This window comes from Oryctolagus cuniculus, chromosome 1 (genome assembly GCF_051225735.1).
Source record: "Oryctolagus cuniculus isolate XC-2025 breed Fujian yellow rabbit chromosome 1, ASM5122573v1, whole genome shotgun sequence".
Taxonomy (NCBI): domain Eukaryota; kingdom Metazoa; phylum Chordata; class Mammalia; order Lagomorpha; family Leporidae; genus Oryctolagus; species Oryctolagus cuniculus.
The window spans coordinates 19,342,719-19,367,436 of NC_142867.1; the positions used below are offsets into that span (position 1 = coordinate 19,342,719).

General features: G+C 42.8%; 1 protein-coding gene across 13 annotated transcripts in view; it reads left to right on the top strand.

The window, feature by feature from the left end:
- The window catches only part of AMBRA1 (autophagy and beclin 1 regulator 1), a 234,689-nt gene that overhangs the window by 77,983 nt on the left and 131,988 nt on the right, over positions 1–24,718 (top strand). For 5 of the 13 annotated variants that reach the window (XM_051826317.3, XM_051826321.3, XM_089327204.1 and 2 more), the window contains 2 exons: positions 4,756–4,842; positions 9,254–9,433. The exons of 2 other annotated variants lie outside the window; for them this stretch is intronic. In XM_051826317.3, the coding sequence (XP_051682277.2) occupies positions 4,756–4,842; positions 9,254–9,433 (267 nt within the window). Of the gene's footprint in view, positions 1–4,755; positions 4,843–9,253; positions 9,434–10,594; positions 10,939–24,718 lie in introns of those variants that run through there. 6 more of the 13 variants (XM_051826319.3, XM_089327212.1, XM_089327189.1 and 3 more) reach the window with 4 other exon arrangements.

Here is a 24,718-nt window from a genome sequence, read left to right on the forward strand (position 1 = left end):
GCCCACGTACATGGGCCATCTTCTGCTGCTTCTCCAGGCACATGAGCAGGGAGCTGGATTGGAAGCAGAGAAATTCGGACTCAAGCTGGCAGTCCACTTTGGGATGCTGGCCTTGCAGGTGGCTGCTTAGCTTCCTACGCCATAATGCCAGCCCCTAAAGTGCTAGGGAATTTTTACAATTGTATCGTGTGCCTATTGATTTATGATTTCAGTGGGGCTTAATTTTAATTTTTGATGGCTTTCTCTGATGCATAAAACTTTGATTTCTATTTTTCTGTTCTGCTCCTTATTCTACCTATGTTTCAAGGCATTTTATGTGAACTCGTATTTTAGAGCAAGGGCAGGCAAAATTTTCCTGTTAAGGACTAGGTGGTAAATACTTTAGGCTTTGTCTCTATTGAGATTACTCAGCTCTGCCTTGCTAGCTCCAAAGCAATGTGTGAATGAATAGTTGTGGCTGTGTTCGGATAAAACTTTATTTACAAAAACAGGCATCTGACCCAGGGCCTGTAGTCACCAAATCTGCTTTAGAGCATTAGAAAGTTGCTACTTTGAGAAATTATACTTTTTATAATTTTAAAAAAAGATTTATTTATTTGGAAGGCAGAGTTACAGAGATAGAGGGATAAGGGAGATGGAAAGGGAGGGGAGGAGAGAGAGAATGAGAATCTTTATCTGCTAGAGAGAGAGAGAGAGAGAGAGAGAGAATCTTTTATCTGCTGGTTCATTCCCAAATGGCCACAGTGCTGGGGCTGGGCCAGGCTGAAGCCAGGAGCCTGCCGCTCCATCCAGAGAACCACATAGATGGCAGGGGCCCACAGACTTGGGACATCCTCCTCTGCTTTCCCCAAGCCCATTATCAGGGAGCTGGTGTGCAGGTCTCATAGGCAGCAGCTTAACCCACTGTGCCACAATGCAGAGCTATTAAGTCCTTTTAAATAAATGAGTAATTTTTTTAAATGAATGGCTGCCTTTTTAGTTTCAATATTTAACTTTTAGATTTGTGCATATTAGATTTTTTATGTATTTGAAAGGCCGAGAAAAAGAGATGGAAACAGAAAGAGATCTTGCATCTACTGGTTCACTTCCCAAATATTTGCAATAGTTGCCACGAAGCCAGGTCGAAGCCAGGAACCCAGAACTCATTCCAGGTCTCCCACGTGGGTGACAGGAATACAAGTAATTGAGATGCTGCCTTCCATGGTTTGAACTGGCAGGAAGCTGTAATCGGAAGCAGAGCTGAGACTGGAGCCCAGGCATTCCAGCATGGGATGCAGGTGTCCCAGGCTGTGTCTTACTACTGCACCAAATGTCTACCCCTATTGGATGTTGTTTGTTGTTGTTTTGAAATAATTTTAGACTGGTAGAAAAGTTGCAAAAATAGTACAAATAATTCCATGTACCTTTACCTACATTTTCTAAAAGTTACCTTTTACTACATTTGCTTCGTTGTTCTCTTTTGCTGTCTGTATCCATGAGTGAGTATGGTTATGCTTTTATATATTTATGGTTATTTTATTTTCTATATTGGTGGCTATTAGAGATTTTTAAGTATTGAGTATTTTTAAAGTACTATATAGTTTGCTAGAATGGTAACCTTCAGACTTAAAAAACATATCTTTATTAGTAAAAGCTTTTTGAGTAATCTTTGTGTGTAATGTTTACCTCTAACTTACCAAGGGTTCCTGTGTTCCTGACAGATGTACATTATAGTTATGCATTTTGCATTATGCATTACGGTTATGCCAATTATAACGCAAAAGTTACAGTATTTTCATCCTGCTCTCCAGTGGATCAAATAATACAACCCCTTGTGTTACCTCACGTGGATCCCGCCGGTATAGAGAATGAACCAAGCTTATAGAGAAATGAAAGATTTTTTTTTTCTGTCAAATGTTCAGTGATTTTTAGAAACATTTATAAATTGAGACTATAGGTCAGAATGAAATGGCAGCTTCAAGCCTTAACCAGCTTGTCTGAGACCTTCCTAAGCCCTCCATGGTTTTATATAATCAAATTGCATGATAGATCATTAAGTCAAGTTGTATTTGTGGTGGCCAGAGCAGAAGGCGCACAGCTGCCATCCCATTCCATTTGCTCTTGCCATTTCCTATTGAATGCTTTCTGCAGAAGCTAATGCTAGGTGAGAGAGATCTTTCTCTGAGATTCCTGGGAGTGGTAGTAGTGATATTTACTTGCCTAGTAACTCTGGTTTTCTTTATTCCATGCCAATAGAAGTGCACTTGTGCTCCAGGTAGTATTGGTGCTGAACGTGTGGAGAACTTCTGCTTCATCAGTGACTGGTATGCATGAGGAGGTGCTGATCACAGTGACTGGCTCTCCCGATTTTGAGTGTTATCGATTAAAGTGTTTGCCAGTCCCAGTGTGCTGTCTGAAGAGCAGTTGGCACCAGTAGAGTCTGTAGTAAGTAGGAACAGGAGATAAAAGTTCCAGAAGAATCTAAGCAGGGACTCCCCAGAGACAAAGCTTAACATTTTGGTTTTATTCTGATTCAAAGAAGTCTTGCTAGTTAAGATAGGAAGTGAGTGTTGCAAGCAGACAGCAAAATTATAAAATGGAATAATTAAAACTGAAGTTATCTAATCCAAACTCTTCCAGTTCAGGAATCTCCTCTACAGATCCCGAATAAGTAATTTCATCTCTTAGCAATCAGTGTTGTGGCATAGTCAGGGGGATGCTTACCTCTGACTTACCAGGATTGTGTTCCTGGCAGATGTGCGTGTTTTGGATACTCTGAGACATTTGGAGGATAACACGACAGGGTTCAGGGATATTTTGGACTAATTCCGGAGCACTTGGGGATGGAACAGTCTTCTGGCAGCCAGCTGTTCCCATTCTTCATCTCCCACCTTGTTCCTCAAGAACTAGTTTATTAGTAATGAGTAGATCATGAGTATAGAATCTTGGATACAAGGTACCCTTCTCAGATTTTTGCTTCTATCCATCCCCATTCTGTGTACTTCTCCCTACCTGTACCTCTCAGAAATATTCTGTGTTTCACAGACTTGGTGACTTGCCATTATTTCATGTGTGCCCATGGAGGAAAAAAAAAAAATCTCACCAACTACACTGTGTTACAGAATTGTAAGCTGCATCCCAATTTCTGAAACATTCTGATGAGTTGTTATAAATGTAATGATATCACTTGGATTCAGGCTTTCAACTAGAGAGAAGAATGTATTTTATTGCTGGCTTCTCTTCCTCGTTGGCTACATTGTGTTCTTTCCATTCTGTTTAGGATTGTCCAAAGTGTCTGAGTATGGGGATGTAAGCCTTGTCTAGGCAGGAAACATCATTTCACAGTATCTTCTCTGGGGCAGGAAAGATTATAAACCAGGTTGAGAGGGTGTTAGGGAAAGGCTGCGGTGGGCCAGTTGCTGGGGTAAAGTGACTGCACATGACTGTACCTAAAGCCAGCTGGTTTTAATAACAGTGAATTGAATTAACTCAATTGGAAAAGATTGGTAGCTGCTGTCCTTATCCTGCAGATCTGCTTTAAAGAAGAGTCTGGCAGGGAGCCGGAGACCTGTTCCTGGGAGAGCTAGGCAAGATGCTGCCAGAGAGGAACAATATGCATTTCTTTCTGAGTCCATTTCCTTAGAAACCTGTTCCGTGGCAGGAGCTTGATTGGCTGCCAAGGCACATAAGAGTTGGAAAGCAGTGTGGCGGACGTGGCAAACCAGGGAGCCCTTGGGCCATGTTTATTAGTTATGTTTTAACTTGCCCTGGTTGTACAAATAGGGGAAAAAATGTAGCTAAAATTGAACAATCAGGAGACTTAATGCAAAATTCCAGATTTCTGGCTTCCTTTTAAAAATAGAGCCAGTAATACTGAGTCCGCATTCACACTTGGTAGTGTTGGCTGGAGCTGAGTGATGGGACCGGCACCTTCCTGTTGGGCAGTCTCCACTGCTCACAGCCTCTACACATGCACTTGTTTCCTCCCTGAACTGTGAAAGTAAAACATGAGGTTTGAAGCATTTTGGACTCAAGGCTGGCCTTCAGTGGAGTGCTGGTATAATCGCTTAGTAGGTGTATGCCACAGGGGCTTGTACTTTAACTTCTATTCCAAGTGTTCTTGTGTATGTAGTGGAACATCTTTTTTTCAGGATGTAGTAAGATTTAAATAAATACATGTGAAGTGCTCTGTATATTGCCTGGCACCCAAAAAGTAGTCAGCAAAATATGTATGTATCATATTTTCTCAGTTCAATATGTGATTGGGTTAGATTATATTTGTAAGTGTTTTTTGTCAGTTGTTAAGAGAGTCCTCGGGGAGTATTCTTTCCCACAAAAAGGGTGTGGGCAGAGCAGAGTGAGTGCAAGATAAGGGGGTATGGATTATGGTGGCATGGAGGAACTGAATGCCAAGACAAATTTTGGTGGTACGTGGCAATCTCTATGCCTGTTCTTTTTTCTTTTGTTGATACCACCCTCTTATGTATCTAAGAGGTACTCCAAATAGAAATAAGATCATGTCTCTGAAGCACTTATTCATTTCTCACTGAAGAGCAGTATTCAGCATTATATAGTGGCCGTATCCAGTGTGGGAGCTCTATAGCTCATCAGTTATTTATCTACCTGCTTAGCCTAAAGGAAGGGTATGATCCTAGATAGCAGGTGTCAGCTGGCTGCACAGGGGGACTTTATTTATCTCGCCCCCATTTTTCCTTATGACTGACCTCTGAGTTGGTAATTGACAGGGATTATTGCCATTTTTTTAATCTCTGCTAGGAGGCTGCTGGAGTCTTCCCTCATTTCATTATCCCGTTATGATGGAGCAGGATCCAGAGAGCACCCAATTTACCCAGACCCAGCGAGGTAAGGCCGAAGTGAGAAATGGCACTAGGTGGGGGGGAGGGGTGGCCTTGGAGCTGCCAAGCTATTGGAAGCTCCATTCCGTGCCTCTCTGGTCCTGGTGCTCTTACTCTTCAGTTACAATCTTGAGACAGGAGGTTCAGGTGATTGAGAAGTGTTGCAGGTAAGTGAACAGTTCCTCTGATGACGGAAGGTTATGACCGAGCTCTTGTCCTTTGGGGATCATATCTGCAAGTGAGGTGTTAGAAGAGGGTCCTGAGGAGCCCACAGTCAGAGACACAGGATTTTTTTTAAAATTAATTTTTATTTATTTGTTTGAAAGGGAGTGAGATTGGGAGAGATCTCTCTTTCTCTAGTTCACTTCCTAAATACCTTCATGGCTGGGACTGGGCCAGGCCTAAGCCAGGAACTGGGAACTCCATCTGAATATCCTGCATGGGTGGCTGGGACCCAGGTGATTGAGCCATTTCCTGCTACTTCCCAGGATGCACATTAGCAGGGAACTGGAATAGGAGCAGAGCCTAGACTGGAACCCCAGGCACGCTGATGTGGGATGGGGTGTCCCAAGCAGAGTTTTTACCACTTTGCCAAATGCCAGCCTAACGGTACTCTTTTTCTGCTGGCTGGAGAGGCTGTTGCCAGTGTACAACCAAAATGGGAACAAAAATTTTATTTTTGCTGATAGGGAAATTACTTAAAAATTAAATAAACAAGAACCCCATTTGCTGTCATTTGAGAGAGAATTTAGAACACCAAAGGGCAGAAGTCAAGCTCTTTCAGATACCGAATTTCTGGAGCCTGCCGTAAGGAAGACATAACTGAAGAAAGGGACACTGAATGAACAGGTGCCATTTATTAAAGAGCTTGCTTTACACTTACTAGAAGAAATTTGAAAAGTTCTTGAAGAAGTTAACAAGGAAAAAAAAACATTTGGCCATGTCAAGGGCCTACGTTTCCCTGATTCTGATTACTGAAGACTAAGAATAGGCTGTCCAGTTTTATGTGTAACACTTATCTGTAGAGATCAGCTCCTTGGGGATCTTGCAGATGAATGTACTAATTCTGTTGGTGATCCAGAAAGGAGTAATCTGCATGTTACTTAAGCAATACTAGAGCACACTGGGAGACTTTGCCAAAAGAAAAGGGTATTTGATGTTTGGATGCAGGTTAGCAGGATAGGTCAGATAAAGCTCAATGAGCTTTATTCTAGATTAAGGATTTTGGGTTTACCTGGAATAACCTTTAGATCATACACATCCCAGGATATTAAATGATTTTATTGTTTCATAGTCCTGTTAGGTTAGCATTCTTTTTGAGATTCTAGTGAGAAGATTCTATGTTATCATCTTCCTTTTCCATACCCTAGAAATGACAAATCCTAGGTTCAGGGAACATAGTGGTTAAGGACTTTAAAAACAGGCAGTTTAGATGATGACTGAAGCAAGAAAGCTTGGGTTAGTCTCTAATTACGTTAGAAAGTTATAAGCCCTCAATAAGGGAAGGAGATTTTTTTTCCCAGAAATCAAACACTTTGAAGCACTAAGATAGAGAACTTGTTGCTATACAACAGTTTCTTTTAGGAAAGCAATGGGAGTCTTATCCCCGGAATTTTTAATCTGGCAAAGTTCAACAGTGATTCTTAAAGACCAATATTTGTCCTTTCATGTAATCTATTTGTTCCTATTCTGATTTCTTTATCACAGAAAGTGCCATATTTTGTGATATTGATGTTTTTGCATTTTCTCTTTGAGTATAGATTTTTTATTTTTGAGGGGAAAGTATTTTTCCTTGAAAAAAATCTTGAGGATTTATTTAAACATTCAAATTTCACTGGGAATACTTTCAGGTTGTTTGATGGTTTTCCAGCTTTTCAGTAGGAGAATAATTGTTATTCTTTGTTTATTGGTTATTAAATTTATTTTCCTCTTATGCTTCATCCTGTATAGTATGTACAGGTCAGAACCTTTGTGAGATGTCTCCTCAGTGTTCAGAAACTTAGCTTCTCTGTGAATACCTAAATGGACGAGGCAAAGATACTGTGCCAGGAATCCTTTATTACCATAGTTTCATAACTTAGGAAATTCCTGTCCTATTGTAAAATTAATCAACTGGGGTTACACGTACTGAAATTGAGTCCCTACCTACAGAGAAACCTTTATTTATTATCATCAACATTATTTCTACCTCTATCATGAATGATATTTTTTTTCCATTAGTGTAGGCTGTAAACTGAGGAATGTACTTACGGTCACTATACAAAATTGGTTCCCCCCCAAAAAAAGTAAAAGATCTTCTTTGTCCTCTTGAAACTTTTTTCCTTTTATATTCTTTCCTAGTCAGAGTGACTTGAGAATTTAACCAACAGTGCTTAATTTCTGCTGGAAGATTTCTGTATATTTGGTAGATAAGAGAACAACTCTAGAGCATTGACTTCAGTGTTGGAAAATGGCGTAGTCTGTGATTTATCTTTGTAAAATGATTAGCAGCAGGGGCCCAAACAGATACTGAAAATTCATCAGTTGAGGCTTTTAGGAACCTAATTCTTGTACTCTGGTGATCTTGGCCATGTCATCTTTGCATTCCATGCCTATCTGCAGTATGACCATGATTTGGTGTTCAGTGCAGCATGTTATTCCACAAAATAGACTTTTGCGTTCCAAAGGTAGTTAGCTGGCTTGCTTGGGAATTCCATGTGATGGTTGGCCAGAAGTACGAGCACCTGTGATGACAGACATTTCAGAGGTAGCCTAGATTCCTATAGCAGTTGACTGTGGGCTCTACTTCGGCCTGAATTGGTAGACTTATTGAGGATCTCCTTCAGCCTAACTATTCATTGCCCTGGACAATTCTCAAAGTATTTGCAAATGCTCTTTATACCATTCTGATATAACTGTTTCCATTTCTATTCTCAGTTTTCTCAGATTTCCATTAAAAAAACAAAACAAATGTACATGCTTTTTTTCCTTTTATATTCAAACATCAAAGAAGTGTATAAAATATAAAAGTCCCCAGGATGCTCACTAGGATTGCTGTGTCCGTGTGTTTTTTTCCTGATTGTAGAAATATGTATTTCAAATACATGTTAGAATGTGTACCATTCTTCAACTCCCCCTTCCATTTAAATTTTTTTTCAGAAGGCTTTCCTTGTCAGTACATAGGGATAACTTAATCTTTTTAATAGCTTCATGATGTTTCTGTATGGATATAAATATTTACTCTGTTGCTGGACATTTGATTTGTTTCCCAGTTTTTCACTGACAATGTTACAACAAAAATTATATATATGTATATATATGCATATTTTATATATATCTTTGAATCATTGTGTGTTTGTGTAGGGTAAAGTTTTTAATGGAATTGTTGAGACAAAGTGTGTGCCTCAGGCAAGTTTTAAGTTGGTCTTGACATTTTCTTACCAATCCGTTTAATATTATCATAGAAACCATTTTTCTGTGTTGTTCTTCTCTCATGATCTCCCATCATCACCTCAAGTTACATAACAGTGTTAGGAGAGATGGAGGGAAAACTTGAGAAAGAAGCAAGTGTGGGGAATTATATTGGACACCAGAGGTTTTCATGGAATATCAAGATACTAAAACCACAGTTTGAAGAATATGAGTCTATCTACCATTATTTACTGGAATTGCCTTAGCAAGGGAGAATAAAACTCAACAACTGTGACCTCATATTTTGCTCAGTACCCTGTAGTTTTTGACGCTTGGATTGTAAAAAATAGAAAAATTTATCTCATTTTTTTTCCTGTTAGATTTTCTGTTCTCCCAAGTATATTTTACTCTCAGTCTCTGTCCTGAATATTTTCTCCATGTTATAGATATTAATGATTAATTGATAAGGGAGGGATAAGAGGTTCGAAGAGATAATTTTAAGGAACTATGTGTATTTGTTGGAGAAAAACATCTTGTGAGATATATATGTGGATACCTTCTTTCCTTTTAAATCATTTAAGGTTTGCCACCTCCTGGCCTACTTTCTTCATCTGTAAAACTAAAGAGTAGATCATTCCTTAGGTCACTTTCATTTTTTAGTTTTCCATATGGACGATGCTCAAGGGAAATCTATGCATCTTTCTAAAGGGCATCCTCAGACACTAAACTAGGTTCCTTAGAAAGCCAGAGGAGAAAGATCCAGGGTTAGTCTCTGAGCACAGGGTGGCTCATGATCAGAAGGTGACTGATTCAACAGCCTATCTGCCTATCTCAGAACAGAAGCACTGGTAATGGTCTGATCAACATAGACTGCAGCCCGGAACCTCCTGGGGGGTTAAATGCCCTGTAGTTTTCACGTCTCCGGAGTTCACCTCAGCAGGGAGATGCGTGGGAGAGCTGTACTTACTCCTTCCTAGTGTTCCCCACATTAGTGCTAGTTTGTGTTTGTCCATCTCTGTTTCTCTCAGATTATCTCCTGCTGCCTACTACGCCCAGAGGATGATCCAGTATCTCTCACGGAGAGACAGTATTCGCCAGCGCTCCATGCGCTACCAACAGAACCGTCTCCGTTCTTCCACCTCTTCCTCTTCCTCAGACAACCAGGGTCCATCAGTAGAGGGAACCGACTTGGAATTTGAGGACTTTGAGTAAGTACATACTCAGCTTTTGTTCTTCGCTCTTCCCCTAGACTGTGAGTGCCTCCAAGCTGGCCACTGTCTGAGCTGCGGTGGTGCATGTTCTTACTCCCATTTGCCAAGTTGCTGTTTATGAGCAACAGGATGAGTTGAGGGACAGTGAGTTCAGAACTCAGGTCCCTCCCAGCTCTGGCGTTGCATTGCTTATACTGGAGCCTGGGGAAAGACAGCCCTGTGGACCTTGGGCCAGAGTGGGAGAGGTGCCTGTTGTTCTTCAGGCAGCTTTTCGTTTTCCCTTTGCCTGTGGAAACGTTTCTCATGAATTATCTTTATGACTGTAGGGAGGCATGAAGGTTGGTGTTTTTTCTTTTATAGATTTATTTTATGGCTGGTGCCGTGGCTCACTTGGCTAATCCTCCGCCTGTGGTGCTGGCATCCCGGGTTCTAGCCCTGGTCGGGGTGCCGGATTCTGTCCTGGTTGCTCCTCTTCCAGTCCAGCTCTCTGCTGTGGCCCGGGAAGGCAGTGGAGGATGGCCCAGGTCCTTGGGCCCTGCACCCGCATGGGATACTAGGAGGAAGCACCTGGCTCCTGGCTTCAGATCAGTGCGGTGCGCCGTAGTTGCCACTTGGGGGGTAAACCAATGGAAAAGGAAGACCTTTCTCTCTGTCACTCTCTCTGTCACTGTCCACTCTGCCTGTCAAAAAAAAAAAAAAAACAGATTTATTAATTTGAAAGGAAGAGTCACACACAGAGAGAGAGAGCGAGCAGAAGACACAGTGAGAGGTCTAACATCTGCTGGTTAACTCCTCAAATGGCTGCATCATCCAAGATTGGGCTAATCTGAAACCGGGAACCAGGAGCTTCTTCTGGGTCTCCTATGTGGGTACAGGGTCCCAAGCACTGGGGCCATCTTCTGCTTTCCCAGATGCATTAGCAGAGAGCTGGATCGGAAGTGGAGCAGCTGGGACTTGAATCAGAACCCACATAGGATGCCAGCATTGCAGGTGACTGATAAACCTACTATGCCACAATGCTGGTAATGGTGTTTTTTCTTTTAAGCTAAGTAGAAATGGAGATGTCTTCTTTATTTTTACATATTTGAATTTCTCTAAAAGTTGGATTTTCTGTCTTAGTACACTGATCAGAGTGATTTTTAAAAATAAAAAAAAAAGGGAGGCTGGTGCTGTGGTGTAGCGGGTAAAACCGCTGCCTGCAGTGCTGGCATCCCATATGGGTGCCAGTTCGAGTCTTAGCTGCTCCAGTTTCAATCCAGCTCTCTGCTATGACCTGAGAAAGCAGTAGAAGATGGCCCAAGTCCTTGGGCCCCTGCACCCTCATGGTAGACCTGGTAAAAGCTACTGGCTCCTGGCTTCGGATTGGCCCAGTTCCAGTCATTGCGGCCAACTGGGGAGTGAACCAGGGGATGGGAGACCTCTCTGTCTCTGCCTCTCCTTCTCTCTGTGTGTAACTCTGACTTTTGAATAATTAATAAATAAATTTTTAAAATAAAATAAAAGATTTATTGACTTATTTGAAAGGTAGAATGACTGAGAGAAAGAAAGAGTTTCCATTTGCTGCTTCGCTTCTCCCGGGTGGCTTCAATAGCCTACTCTAAGCCAAACTGAAGCCAGAAACCAGGAACTCTCCCCAGGAACTCCAGTTGGGTCACCTAAGTTGGAGGCAGGACACCAAGCACTTGGGCCATTATCTGCTGCCTCCCAGGTATACTAGCAGGAAGCTGGATCAGAAGTGTGGAGTAACGGAGAATCAAACACTCTCATATGAGATTCAGGTGTCCCAAGCTGCAGTTTAACCTGCTGGCCACAACTCCCAGCCGCAGACTGGTTCTTTGAGGTCCTACTCCCTCGCTTAAAGTTTCTCAGTCTCCCACTCTTATCCTCTCACAAATAATCTTTTGAAAGTTGCCTTTCAAGGTAATGAGGTGGGTTAAGAGGTGATTCTTCCTTTTTCTGTTTGTTTGAGTGGTTGATAGGTAGGGACCTGAGAGTGAATCAAGGGAGCAGGCTCAGCCTCAGGCTCCAGAATTTGAGATCTTGAACTTCACTGCTGAGTTTTGGACTCTCAGATTTTCTATCCTAACCTTTCTAGCCATTTGTTGTATTTCCATCCTGGATCTGGGCTTTCCTTGCTTGTATCAGATTGGACATTTGACTCTTATTTTGATTCCTGTATTTTGGCATTCTCAAACATACAAAACAAGAGAGAGAAAAGGCTGGTTAAGCATTTGTGTTTTCCTGGCAGCACTGGAACAGAACATCGTGTCAGTCATTTCCTTCCTTGTCCCTGTCTTCACATAGCCGGGTCAGGTCTGGGTTCCTAAGAGTTCTTGCCTCTCCCCAACCTCCCTCCTCTTCCCCAAATGAAGGATAGTTTCCCACAAGCCATCTTGCAGTAGAGTTTTATGGTGTGTTTGAGAAATCTCTTTGCCAGAGGGACCAACAAAGCGGGGACAACCTTTATATCAATTAGCCCTCCTGATACTGTCACTAAACATACTAACATTTGTATACCTAAGAGTAAAATGAAGAACGAGAAATTTAATTATCTGAGAAAGATATAAATGTGCAGGAAATGGAGGGGTGACCTGAAGCAGCTGTGGGGTGGCAGATGGAGCATAGGTGGTGATCCTTCCTTCCTTCCTTCCTAATTATTTATTTAAAAGGCAGAGTTACAGAGAAGTAGAAGCAGAGAGAGAGAGAGAAAAGTCTTACATCCACTCATTCATTCCTCAAATAGCCGCAATGGCAGGAGCTTAGGAACTTCCGGGTCTCCCACGCAGGTGCAGGGGCCCAAGGACTTGGACCATCTTCTGCTTTTCCAGGCCACAGCAGAGAGCTGGATCAGAAGTGGGGCAGCCAGGACTCGAACTGGTGCCCATATGGGATGCTGGCACTGCAGGCTATGACTTTACCTGATATGCCATAGTGCCGGCCCTGGTGGTGAACCATTCTCGTCAGCTGTAGGAGAAGAGCAGAGCTCCTCTCTGACTCTCAGCCTGCATCCTTCCTCCTCTGTCCACTGTTGGGCAAGATGGATGCATGCACTTGTAGTGAAGGAAACAGAGACTTTTCGTTACTCCAGCCAGGTGGACCCCTGTAGTGAAATGTGTGGTAGATGCTGCCCCAGGTCCACTGGGGCAGCCACTTAAACACACTTGCTGAGGCTGCCGGTGCTTAGTGCTGCCGACAGCCTAGGCAGCCTTCTTCCCATGCATGCTTGGAAGACTGCATTATCATTTTTTTTTTAAAGATTTATTTGTTTATTTGAAAGGCAGAGATACAGAGAGGCAGAGACAGAGAGAGGGGGTGTCTTTCATCTACTGGTTCACTCCCCAGATGGCTGCAACGGCCAGAGCTGCGCTGATCTGAAGCCAGGAGCCAGGAGCTTCCTCCCGGTCTCCCACGTGGGTGCAGGGGCTTAAGGACTTGGGCCGTCTTCTGCTGCTTTCCCAGGCCATAGCAGAGAGCTGGATTGGAAATAGAGCAGCTGGGACCCAAACTGGTGCCCATGTGGAATGCCGGCACTGCAGGCAGTGGCCTCACTCGCTATGCCACAGTGCTGGCCCCTGCGTTATCTTTTAGCGGTGGTGAAATGTGGGGCTCATGCCTTTAAGCTGTATCTCGCCTCGTGACTTGTCCTTCACAATGGAGTTCTGGGTTAGTTTAAAATGTTCTGTTCTCATCTTACCTTCCCTTTCTTCTGCTACCACCTCCTCTCTCCCCTTGCTTCCCCCTCAGTTTTCCTGTGTCAGACTGCCTCCTCCTAGTGCTCCCCCATCCCACCTGTGCTCTCGCCTCCCCTCTGGCTTCAGCATGACCTGAATTTACATTTCTTTCTTCACCTTTTATGCATTAACTTGCTGTTGTTTTTTTCTAGGGGTCTTATATAGTCCCCTGGATAGCGACGGTTGGCAACATTTTCTAATGCTCCTCCTAAAGCCTCTCCCCTGGGTGTTTGCCTCTGTTTTCAGGCCGATGCAGGCATAATCTTATTTAATAGCAGCTGTTTATCAGCCACCGCAGCATTAGTAGTCCAAGAGTTCCAGTGAAGGATGGAGCTGGCTAGTTGGTGCTGATTTACAGTCTGTCATCTCTCTGTTTCCCTCCCTGATCCCCTCCCCACCTGTAAACCCAGTGCTGCTGTGGTTGCTCCTCTACGCTTCATCTCTAGCTGCTCAGAAGAGGGAGAGAATGAGAAACTAGAGAATGGTCCAACCCGTTTTAATTTCTCTACCGTGTCCTTTTTCTTACCTTTGATACTAGATGGAAAGTCAGAGGCTTCTGCAGTCATAATTTATGGTTCTTTCAGGTCTAGAGAAGCAGGTGTGTTAAATATGACCTAGAACATTCTTAACAGGAGGCCATTCAGTGAAATGGTTCTTCTATTAGCTTCCCTCCCTCACTTTAACCTCTTCAATCTTTCTACTTGCTAAGTTGTAGAACATTTTGCCAATCTTGGGCTCGTCTCACTGAGGTGTATGGTGTCCCCAGAAAACCAAGGGAGCCATTTCTCAGATCCCTTCTTTTTGGTTATTATCCATTATCCATTGAATGGAAGGTTCAATAATAATATTGGTTATTATTACTAATAGGTTTTTCATATGTTATACTAATGAATAAGTTTTCAAAACATTGGTAGTACTGAGGCAAAAGTATACATTTTATATTGTTGTTGTTAAATATCTTGCTTAATCCTTATAATGGCTTAATGAGCTATTTATTGCATTGTAGTGTTTTTCTAATTGAGGACACTGAGACTTGACCAAATCAGATGTGTCTGATTAGAAAACAGGAACAAAGATATTTAGGGTCTGACTTTCCTTGTCGTGCAGATTTACAAACCTTTAAAAATGATGTACAACCATATTGGAGTGCTTCTACTTGCTTGCTGTGAAACAAAACCATTGAGATTTATCTCTAGGGAGGATGACTTAGGAGGTTCGTCAGCAACAGGTTAAATTTTTTGTTCTTGTTGTCTAGATTAATGACCATCTTCCCAGACAGGCATCTCCTCCTGCCATTCATCTCTGTCTGTGGTGAGGATTGAGACTGCAGGATCCCTGTGTTTATGAAAATGCACAAACAGGACATCCAGAAATCTGCTGTCAGCAGGTCTCCCCGAAGCCCTCAGCAGCTGTCATTGCATAAAGATGTTCACAAGCAGGGTAAAGGTGTGACTGCCTGTGACATTGCTGTCTGCCTGCTTGTGAGCCCAGACCACCTACTAGAATATAGATGGCAAATAAACATAAGGAAAACTCGCGTTTGCATTTTTTATATCCCTTTGGAAAGAAGGAGGGGGAGGTTTTCATAAAGCCCCACTTAAGTGCCAGTAGTTGCTAAGACTTGTATAGAGCTTATTTGCTATCCTAGTATTTCAACTGGATTTGCCCCTTTCTTCATTTTATCTGTTTCTCTAAATGTAATTATAATCCCAGAGGCATCCTCAGTTCATACTGCTGCCCTTGTTACCTCTTTGTGTAGCTGATTTGCCTTCTAAGGAGAAGGATACTCTGGGTACCGTCCTTGCTAGTTACAGTCCGACCTGGAGAAGCCCGATATTGGATCGTATCTCCACTATGCATGCCAGTCACTGGGTGATTATATTCAACTTCTTAAAAATTGATGCTAGCACAGTAGAGACAAAAGTCCTTCGTTCTCAGTTGTGACACTGATTTCTACCTAGGAAATACATTTCATTCAGAATTCTAATCTCTCAGACTTAAGATGAATTCTTTATGTTTATTACATTTCTTTTTTCTTAGTTTTTTTTTTAATTTATTTTCATTTTTTTATTTGAAAGACACAGAGAGAGAGAGAGAGAGAGAGAGAGAGAGAGAGAGAAGTTGTCCATTTGCTGGTTCCTTCCCTCCCAAATTACTCAAAATAGCAAGGGCTAGGCCAGGCCAAAGCCAGGAGACCAGGACTCAATCCATGGATCCAAATGCTTGAACCATCATCTTTTACATCCCGGAGTGTGTGTTAGTAGGAAACTGGATTGGAAGTAGAGAAGCCAGGACACAAGCAGACACTCCAATATGGAATGTGGATGTCTCAAGCAGTGTCTTCACCACCACATCAAATGCCTACCCTCACATTTATTTTCCTGTTTAAAAAAAAAAGCAAGGGGCCTGCGCTGTGGCAGAGTGGATAAATGCACCGCCTACAGTGTCGGAATCCCATATGGGTGCCAGCTCAGGTCCGGGCTGCTCCACTTCCAATCCAGCTCTCTGCTTTGGCCTGGGAAAGCAGTAGAAGATGGCCCAAGTCCTTGGGCCCCTGCAGCCACGTGGGAGACCCAGAAGAAGTTCCTGGCTCCTGGCTTTGGATTGGCATAGCTCCGGCCATTGCTGCCAACTGGGGAGTGAACCAGGGGATGGAAGACCTCTCTCTCTCTCTCTCTGCCTCTCCTTCCCTCTCTGTGTAACTCTGACTTTCAAGTAAAAATAAATAATACTTGAAAGACAGCAATGGGGCAAGATAGGAGATGGGGGTGATACCTTCCATTCACTGGTTCACTCCCCAGGCCACAACAGCTGGGTCTGGGCCAGGATGAAGCCAGGAGCCAGGAACTCCATCCTACTCTCCCACGTGGGTGGCAGGGTCCTATGTACTTGGGCCATCATCTGCCACCTTCCCAGCTGCATTAGGAAGCTGAAACAGAAGCAGAGCAGTCTGAACTTGAACCAGCAGTCTGACAACTGGCATTGTGAGCAACAACTTAACCTGCTGAGCTACAATGCTGATCCCTATATTTATTTTCTAAACTACTGTAATTTATGTGGTGTATTTCAGTCCCTTTTATCTAGAAGTCCACATTATGACCAAATACACAAAATTTAGTTATGAATAGGACAGTCATTTCTGGATACAAGAGATTTAGTTTGGCATGATGTATTATGGCAGTAGCACATTTGCATATACAGAGGAGCCTTGTGCTGCAAGAGCTTCTCTTTTTATGATCCTCCTTCTAGACACCTAGCAAAGACACCTGGCAAGGAAGTCATTAAAAAGTCTTCACAAAGGGGCCAGTGTTGTAGTGCAATAGGTTAAGCTACTGCCTGTGACACTCACATCCCATTTGGGCACCGGTTCAAGTCCGTGCTGTTTGCTTACCAGCCAGCTTGCTGCTAATGCACCTGGGAAAACAGCAGAAGATGGCCCAAGCACTTGAACCCATGCTGCCCACCTGAGAGACAGGATGAAGTTCCTGGCTCCTGGCTGCAGCCTGGCTGAGCCCTGGCCATTGCAATCTTATAGAGTAAGCCAGCAGCAGATGGAAGATCTCTGTCTCCTCCTCTCTCTGTAACTTTGCCTTTCAAATAAAATTTAAAAATCTTTAAATTAAAATGTTCATGGAAAATATAATTTAAAAATCTCCATAATCAGGGTAGACATTTAGCCTAGCAGTTAAGATGCCAGTTTAGACACCTGTGTCCCACATCAGTGTACCTGAATTCAGTATGTGACTGACTCTTGACTCCAGCTTCCTGTTAAAGCAGACACTGGGAGGTAGCAGTGATGGCTCAAGTGTTTAGAGACTTAGATTGAGTTCTGAGCTCCTGGCTTTGGCACAGTCTAGCACTGGCTATTGTGGGCATTTAGGGAGTGAATTAGCAGATGGGAGCACGTGCGCACTTCTCCCACTTCTGCTTCTCAAATTAAGAAAAGATCTTCACAGTGTATGATGTAGCTGTAGATTGGAAGTGGAGCAGCTGGGACTCGAACCAGTGCCCATATAGGATGCCAGCACTGCAGGTGGCAGCTTTACTTGCTATGCCACAGTGTGGCCCCAAGTGTGTGTGTGTGTGTGTTTTTTTTTTTTTTTTTTTTTAATTTAGAAGGCAGAGTTATGGAGAGAGAGAGAGAGAGAGAGACAGAGAAAGATCTTCCATCTACTGGTTCACTCCTCAAGTGGCCACAATAGCCAGGGCTGGGCCAATCCAAAGACACCAACCAGGAGCTTCATCCAGGTCTCCCATGTAGGTGCAGGGGTACAAGGACTTCAGCCATCTTCTACTGCTTTCCCAGATGCATTAGCAGAGAGCTGGATCAGAAGTGGAGCAGCCAGGACTCAAAGTGGCACCCATCATCGCAGGCAGTGGCTTAACCCATTATGCCACTACACTGGCCCCCAGAATTAATTCTTTAGGTGGGATGAGATAAAAACTGTTGTCTTCCTGGTTACCAGATAATTTAAAACTTGGGTTTTATAGTGGTTCATTGTTTTTACAAGGTAGGCTCTTAGAAAGATAGGTCTTAAAAAAAAAACAAAGTCTTTCTGTAGGTATTCTTAGGATAAAAACAAGTAAATGCAGTTATAAAACATGGAACAGTATGGAATATTTTGGGAATTACTCTGTTGATAGGTGTAGCTAGATTGTGAAGTCCAAGATATGTGGCAGGAGATGAGCCCTTAGCATTAGAGTGGCTGTAGATTTAGAGTGTGTTGTGTGCCTTGCAAGTGAGCTAAGTGGAAGTCCTTGAAGCATTTTAAGCTATAGAGTAACATGATCAGTCTTATGCATAAATACCTGAAGAGAGAACATAGTAAGTTATCACTGAAGTGTTAGGACAGCATTTCATGAAGGAACAAAGTATTTGGGGGAGGTACTAGAAGGCTTCATGGATTTGAGCTGAATATTGAAAGCTCTCTGAGACACTGATAAGTGAATTTATGTGTGGGATGGATGGAGACTCTTGATAAAGTAAATAATTTATGCAAAAGCCTAGTGATGAGAAGTTTAACAGTGTTTATTCAGAGGCCCTAAATAGATCTATGTCTATTGCTATGGAATATTTGTGATATAGGAGCAATCAGAAAGCCCTGTACCATTGAGGGCCCAGAATGCCTGGCTATAAAGTTTGAACTTTGTTTTTATCTGGGGACAGTCAGTATTCATTATGTACTTTAAGTGGTTAACTCTAACAGCATAGGTCTGGTGACCTAACTTGGCAAGATAACTGAGGCAGGAGAAACAGTTAGAAAGCAGTGGGCTTAGGGGTGGTGCTGCGGTGTAGTGGGTAAATGCGCTGCCTGCAGTGCCAGCATTCCAAATGGGTGCTAGTTCAAGTCCCAGCTGCTCCATTTCTGATCCAGCTCTCTGCTATAGCCTGGGAAAGCAGTAGAAGATGGCCCAATACCTTGGGCCAGTGCACCTGCAGGAGAGACCCGGAAGAAGCTCCTGGCTTTGGATTGTTGTCGCTCTGGCCATTGAAGCCATCTGGGGGAGTGAGCCAGTGGATAGAGGATCTCTCTCTCTCTCTTTGCCTCTGCCTCTGCTTCTCTGTGACTCTGCCTTTCAAATAAATAAATACATCTCTAAAAAAAAAAAAAAAAAAAAAAAAAGGAAAAGAAAAAGCAGTAGGCTTAGTACAGGTAAGGATAATTGAGGGTTACATTTTAAATATTGTGTGTAAGAGGCCCTGGTGTTTTCTAAGAGTGGGGCCCGATTGTGTATATTCCTGGTGGGATGAGCTGCCAGAGAGTACAGCCATCTGACTTCCTGCTGCTCCAAATAAAATGTTACCCAAGTCCATTTTTATTCTTACTGAAGCCAATTTTGAACTAAGTGTATAAATTAGCAAGTGACTCTAGAACAGCAGTGACTAGAATTAGGATCACTTGTCATTGCTTGCTGATCTCCACGCCTGACAACTATTGCCTGCTACGTAGCTCTGGGTCCTGGTCTTGGCTGGGCCTGTAATTTGGCATCTGATCTGAAGCAAGTCTCTTTCCCACCCTTGGCCTAATCTGTAAAATGTCTAATCTATAAAAATGAGATTAGGTAATCTCTGAAGTCCCTTTTAGCCCTAAGGTTTCGGAACTTTTTTGAAGTTAACTACTTCAGGATAATTTCCTTGTACTCAGCAGGAAAACTAAGAATTTTCAGAAGCAAGGAGCTTCTTGATAATTAGGAATAGGCTGTCTGGTACCTGTGGAGCCCCAGTGTATTTGTAAAATGTATACCTACCCAAATTCTAGCTCTTTACTGAGGATTTTGACCTACTGCTTAGAAATACATAACACTGTTGGCAGCTTTAGAATTCATACTCTTTATGGGCAAGTAAAATACATCTGAATATTTATTATGGTGCATGCAATAGAAGAGTCTAGCTTGTGCCTGAGCTTAGAATGGGAAATTACAGAAGGAAAGTATTGAACAGCCAGGGGGTGGGGGGAGAAGACAACCACTTAGATTCAGATGTTTAGTTTTTAACATAAAGTGCGCATTTAGAATATGGATTTACATAATGTAGGCAGATGGAATTAAGAGGTAGAATAAGGGAGGAAAGGAATTTGTAAATGGTAATTATCCCTTTTATTACTATTCCTTAGAAAAAAAAGTAAGGCTCTACAGTTCCAGGAGACCTATACCGTAGATCGCCTATGAATGATAGCTGGGACTGTGCCTGCCTTCCAGAAATCTAAGTCCTTGCACACGTTCAAGTCCTTGCAAACAAAAACTGGAGCCTCAGTTTCAGTTAGCAGCACCTAGTAACAGAAAGAACTTGACCAAGATCACTCTGCCATCCAGGGACACAAATAATGCTAACGGGACCTTCCTTTGTCTGCAGATTGAGTAGAAACAGAGTAACATAGACAAATAAGTATTTTTTAAGTAGTCTAATTTTCAGTAAAGTCAACTGTGTACTGTCAAGAGGACAATGGCCTTTTGAGCTTTTGCTGCGAGAGCTTCATTTATAAAGGTCCAAGTCAGAACCATTTGTCACTGGGAAGCAGTGGCAGCCTGACTGTCTGGTCAGGACGCAGCCAGCAGTCTGTAGGTGTATTTTTCATTTCTTTCAATTGCAGCCTCTCTCTGAGGCAATTAATCCTGGACATTTAGCAGAAGGGTTGCTGCTGTGTTTCTGTCTTGTTCTGGAGACTTGTCTTCTTGTATTCAACACTTGTCTTGAAAACTTGATTGTTTGAAGGATTTTTTTCCTTGTAAGATCTTGTATATGAAAATATTATTTTTTCCCCTCTCCTTTCCCAGTACCCCTCTGAGAGTTAATCAGAGATGCACAGAGTTCAACAACTGGGAAAACCATTAATAACCCAGCCAGCTTCTATCCTGCTGGCTTAGAGGCAGCTTCTGGCTGTTGAAATTGATGAGGATTTCTCTGGTGTTTCCCTGAAAAGTGTTCCTTCTGTGTTGGAGGAACAATACCAGCATATTTGTATACTCTCTTTGCCTTTTTTTCAGCCTCCCACCCCGTCCCAGAAGGGTATTGACTGTGTTGTGTTAGACCCCAGTGTTGAGCATCCTCCACCGTTCTTAGGAAACACTGTCTTGGGTCTGCCTTTCTCCCACTGTTCATCTGGCAAGCATTTTCCAGTCTACTCATGTACAGTCTCTGCCTGACTGATTTTTGCCTTCTTCCATCTCATGGATCCTTGCTGCATGTGGGTCTTATATCATCACTGAAGTGAGAGGCAGGCTCTTACGTAGTTATCTGAATATATCATTCTTTTAAGTACTTTCATTTTTAAGAGATTTACTTATTTGAAAGGTGGAGAGGGAGAATAAGAGAAAGAGAGAAGGAAAGAGAGGGAGGGATAGAGAGATCCTTCACCTGTGGCCTTACTCCCCAAATGACTGCAACAGCTGTGGCTGGGCCAAGCCACAACCAGCGTTCAGGAACTCTATCTGGGTCTCCCATGTGGGTGGAAAGAACTCAAAGTACTCAGCCATCAAAGTACTGAGCCATCCTCTGCTGCGTGCCAGATGCATCAGCAGGGAATGGGGTTGGAAGTGGAGTAACCTGCGCTGTGATTTGGGATGCTGGCATCACAAGCAGTGGCTTAAGCCGCTGCACCACAATGCCCCCTATACTTTCAGTTTTTTGGTCTTTTCTTAGAACTCTTAGTGGTAATCTCTTTCCCCATGCTTCAACTCCCCCCTGCCCAATATTCTATGCATTGAAATTTGTTTCCCCAACAGGACTCCTTATCTGAATCCTCATTTCTTTAGAATCTGGAGAGTCATTAGTTACTCTTTTTACCTCTAATTTATTTCGAGCTATGCCTTGGATCTGGAATTTCTGTGTGCCAATATTAAAACCAAAGGTCTTTTCCCTTCTTCTTGCCTAACACATTTTTTTTGGTGGGGCATTTGCCACTTTATTAACCCATTCTTGTTTTCAGGGTTTTCCTAACTGTAAATGAATGGCTTTTTATTGAAGGTGGTTTTATACACACACACATACATCCACCTTGGCAGTGTCTCATTTGTGTGTTTGCTGTGTTTCATATTTTCCTAATTACTCTGGTTCCTAATCTGTCATTTCTGCTTCTCTGCAAGAATTCTCAACACTTCCATTTGAAGCCTTCTCTACATGGGCTAGAGATGCCATTTTATCTTATTTTCCCATTCTTAGTTAAAACGTGAACTAAGTTGAGGACTAGCACAAACACCTCTGCTTACTTAATTTATAGCCTCTTTCATGGTTCCTGATGGTGATATTCAGGCTAAGACTTTGCTTGTATTCGAGCCAGCTGATCTCATCTTTATTTTCTCTTATATATTTCCCAGTAGTCTCCAAATTATAGAGTCATTATCTCTGGTCATAAGTAGGAGGTTGCAAAAGAGTTCATGGAAAATGTGTTATGAAAAATTGTGCAATTTCAAAAAAATTGCATCAAAATAAATTTATCTGTTAATTCCATTTTTCTGTGAACTTTATGAAGTTCTCTCATATTTCAGCTTCCCCTCTTTCATTTCCACTCTTTTTGTGTATGACAAAGTACACATAACATGAGGAGCTGGTGTGAATGATTCAGTGAGTTAAGCTGCTGCCTATATGGCTGACAGTTCAAGTCCCAGCTGATCCACTTCCCATCCTGCTCCCTGCTAATGCTCCTGGGAAAGTAGTGGAAGATGACCCAAGTACTTGGCTCCTGCCAACCATCAGGAGACCTTCTACTGGCCCCGTCCTGGTCATTGAGGCCATTTGGGGAGTTAATCAGCTGATGAAAGAACTTTCTCTCTGTCTAACCTTCTTTCTCTGTAATTCTGCCTTTCAAATAAATAAATAAATCTTTAAAAAAAAGTAACATGAAAATTACCATTTTAAGCCCCCCATTCTTTTTTAAATGGAGGATTAAGCAAACAAAAAACAGTTGATTGTTTTAGGTTTTAATTGTAACAGAAAGAGGATTGTGATATATATTGTAGGATTCCACATATTTTTCCTATCTCTGGTGTTTATCCAGAGTTCAGAGTTGTTCACCATGTTCCAGATAATTTTTTTTAAGATTTATTTTTATTTATTTGAAAGAAAGTGTTACAGAGAGAGGTCAAGACAGAGAGGTCTTCCATCTGCTGGTTCACTCCCCAGATGGCTGCAATGGCCAGAGCTGTGCTGATCCAAAGTCTGGATCCAGGAGCTTCTTCTGGGTCTCCCATGTGGGTGCAGTGGCCCAAGGACTTGAGCCATCTTCTCCTGCTTTCCCAGGCCATAGCAGAGAGCTGGATTGGAAGAGGAGCAGCGGGACTAGAACTGGCGCCCATATGGGATGCTGGCACTTTATGCCACTGCGCCACAGTGCCGACCCCTCCATGTAATCTTTGAGCAATGTGCAGTGACTTCTCTGCTCTTCAGTTCTGCCAACACTGTGGAGAGCACTGTTTGTTGTCTAGGGGTTGGATCTTTGGACCTTGCAAGAGCAAATTGTCAGCACCACAGTATGATGCTGGGAAGGCCAGTTCTCTTCCATACCTGTAGAACAAAATATTTGAATTTGTCCCGTAGTGCGTCTTTCTAGATTAGCATTCAATCTGTTGCAGGCTCAACCCTTCCTCACTTCTCCATTTTTCCCCTCTTTGGACCCTTTTAAGTTCTCCATAGCAATTAGTTGTACTTTTAGTACCTATTGACCAGTAAAATAAACAGTGATGAAAAGCTACCAGGAACTGAATTTTACTTTTAAATGAATTGGTACTTTATCTGACCATACCTGGAATCTACAGATGTTTGGAAAATAATAATGTGTTTAATTTTGGAACTACCTCATTTGTTTGTTCAATTATTTCCTTTTATTTATTTATTTATTTATTTATTTATTTATTTTTTGACAGGCAAAGTGGACAGTGAGAGAGAGAGACAGAGAGAAAGATCTTCCTTTGCCGTTGGTTCACCCTCCAATGGCTGCCGCGGCCAGCGCACTGTGGCCGGTGCACCGCGCTGATCCGATGGCAGGAGCCAGGAGCCAGGTGCTTTTCCTGGTCTCCTATGGGGTGCAGGGCCCAAGCACCTGGGCCATCCTCCACTGCACTCCCTGGCCACAGCAGAGAGCTGGCCTGGAAGAGGGGCAACCGGGACAGAATCCGGCGCCCCGACTGGGACTAGAACCCGGTGTGCCGGCGCCGCTAGGCGGAGGATTAGCCTAGTGAGCTGCGGCGCCGGCCCAATTATTTCCTTTTTTAAAAAATGTATTTTCATATTATTTGAAAGGCAGAGAGACAAAGATCTTTCATCTGTTGGTTCACTCTTACAGCCCAGAACAAGTGGGACTGGACCAGACCAAAGCTAGGAGCCTGGAACTCCATCTGGTCTCCCACGTGGGTAGCAGAAACCCAAGAACTTAAGCCATCAACTGCTGCCTCCTGGGAGGCTCATTAAAAGGAAGCTGAAATTGGAAGTGGAGCCAGGACTCAAATCCAAGAATACTAAGTGACTTTTTTTTTAAACATTTATTTATTTATTTGAAAGTCAGAGTTACACACAGAGAGAAGGAAAGGCAGAGAGAGACACACAGAGAGAGAGAAAGAGGTCTTCCATCTGCAGTTCACTTCTCAGTTGGCCACAGTGGCTGGAACTGCACTAATCCGAAGCCAGGAGCTTCTTCCAGGTCTTCCCACAGAGCCCCAAGGACTTGGAACATCTTCCATTGCTTTCCCAGGCCATAGCAGAGAGCTGGATTGGAAGTAGAGCAGTCAGTACTCGAACTGGTGCCCATTTGGGATGCCAGCACTGCAGGCAGCAGCCTTACCCACTGTGTCACAGTGCCGGCCCCTTCAGTGATATTTTAACTGCTACACCAAACATCTGCTCCCAGTATTCAGCTATTTCTTTGTGTACATGTTTTTGTAACTTCCCAGTAACTTCATTCAGCTAGTAAAGAACTTTTTATCTTCTTCTTTTTTAAGATATATTTTATTTATTTGAAAGGCAGAGTTACAGAGAGTGAGATCGATCCTCCATCTGCTGTCACTCCCCCAAATGGCTGCAATAGCTGAGGCTAGGCCAGGCTGAAGCCAGGAACCAGGA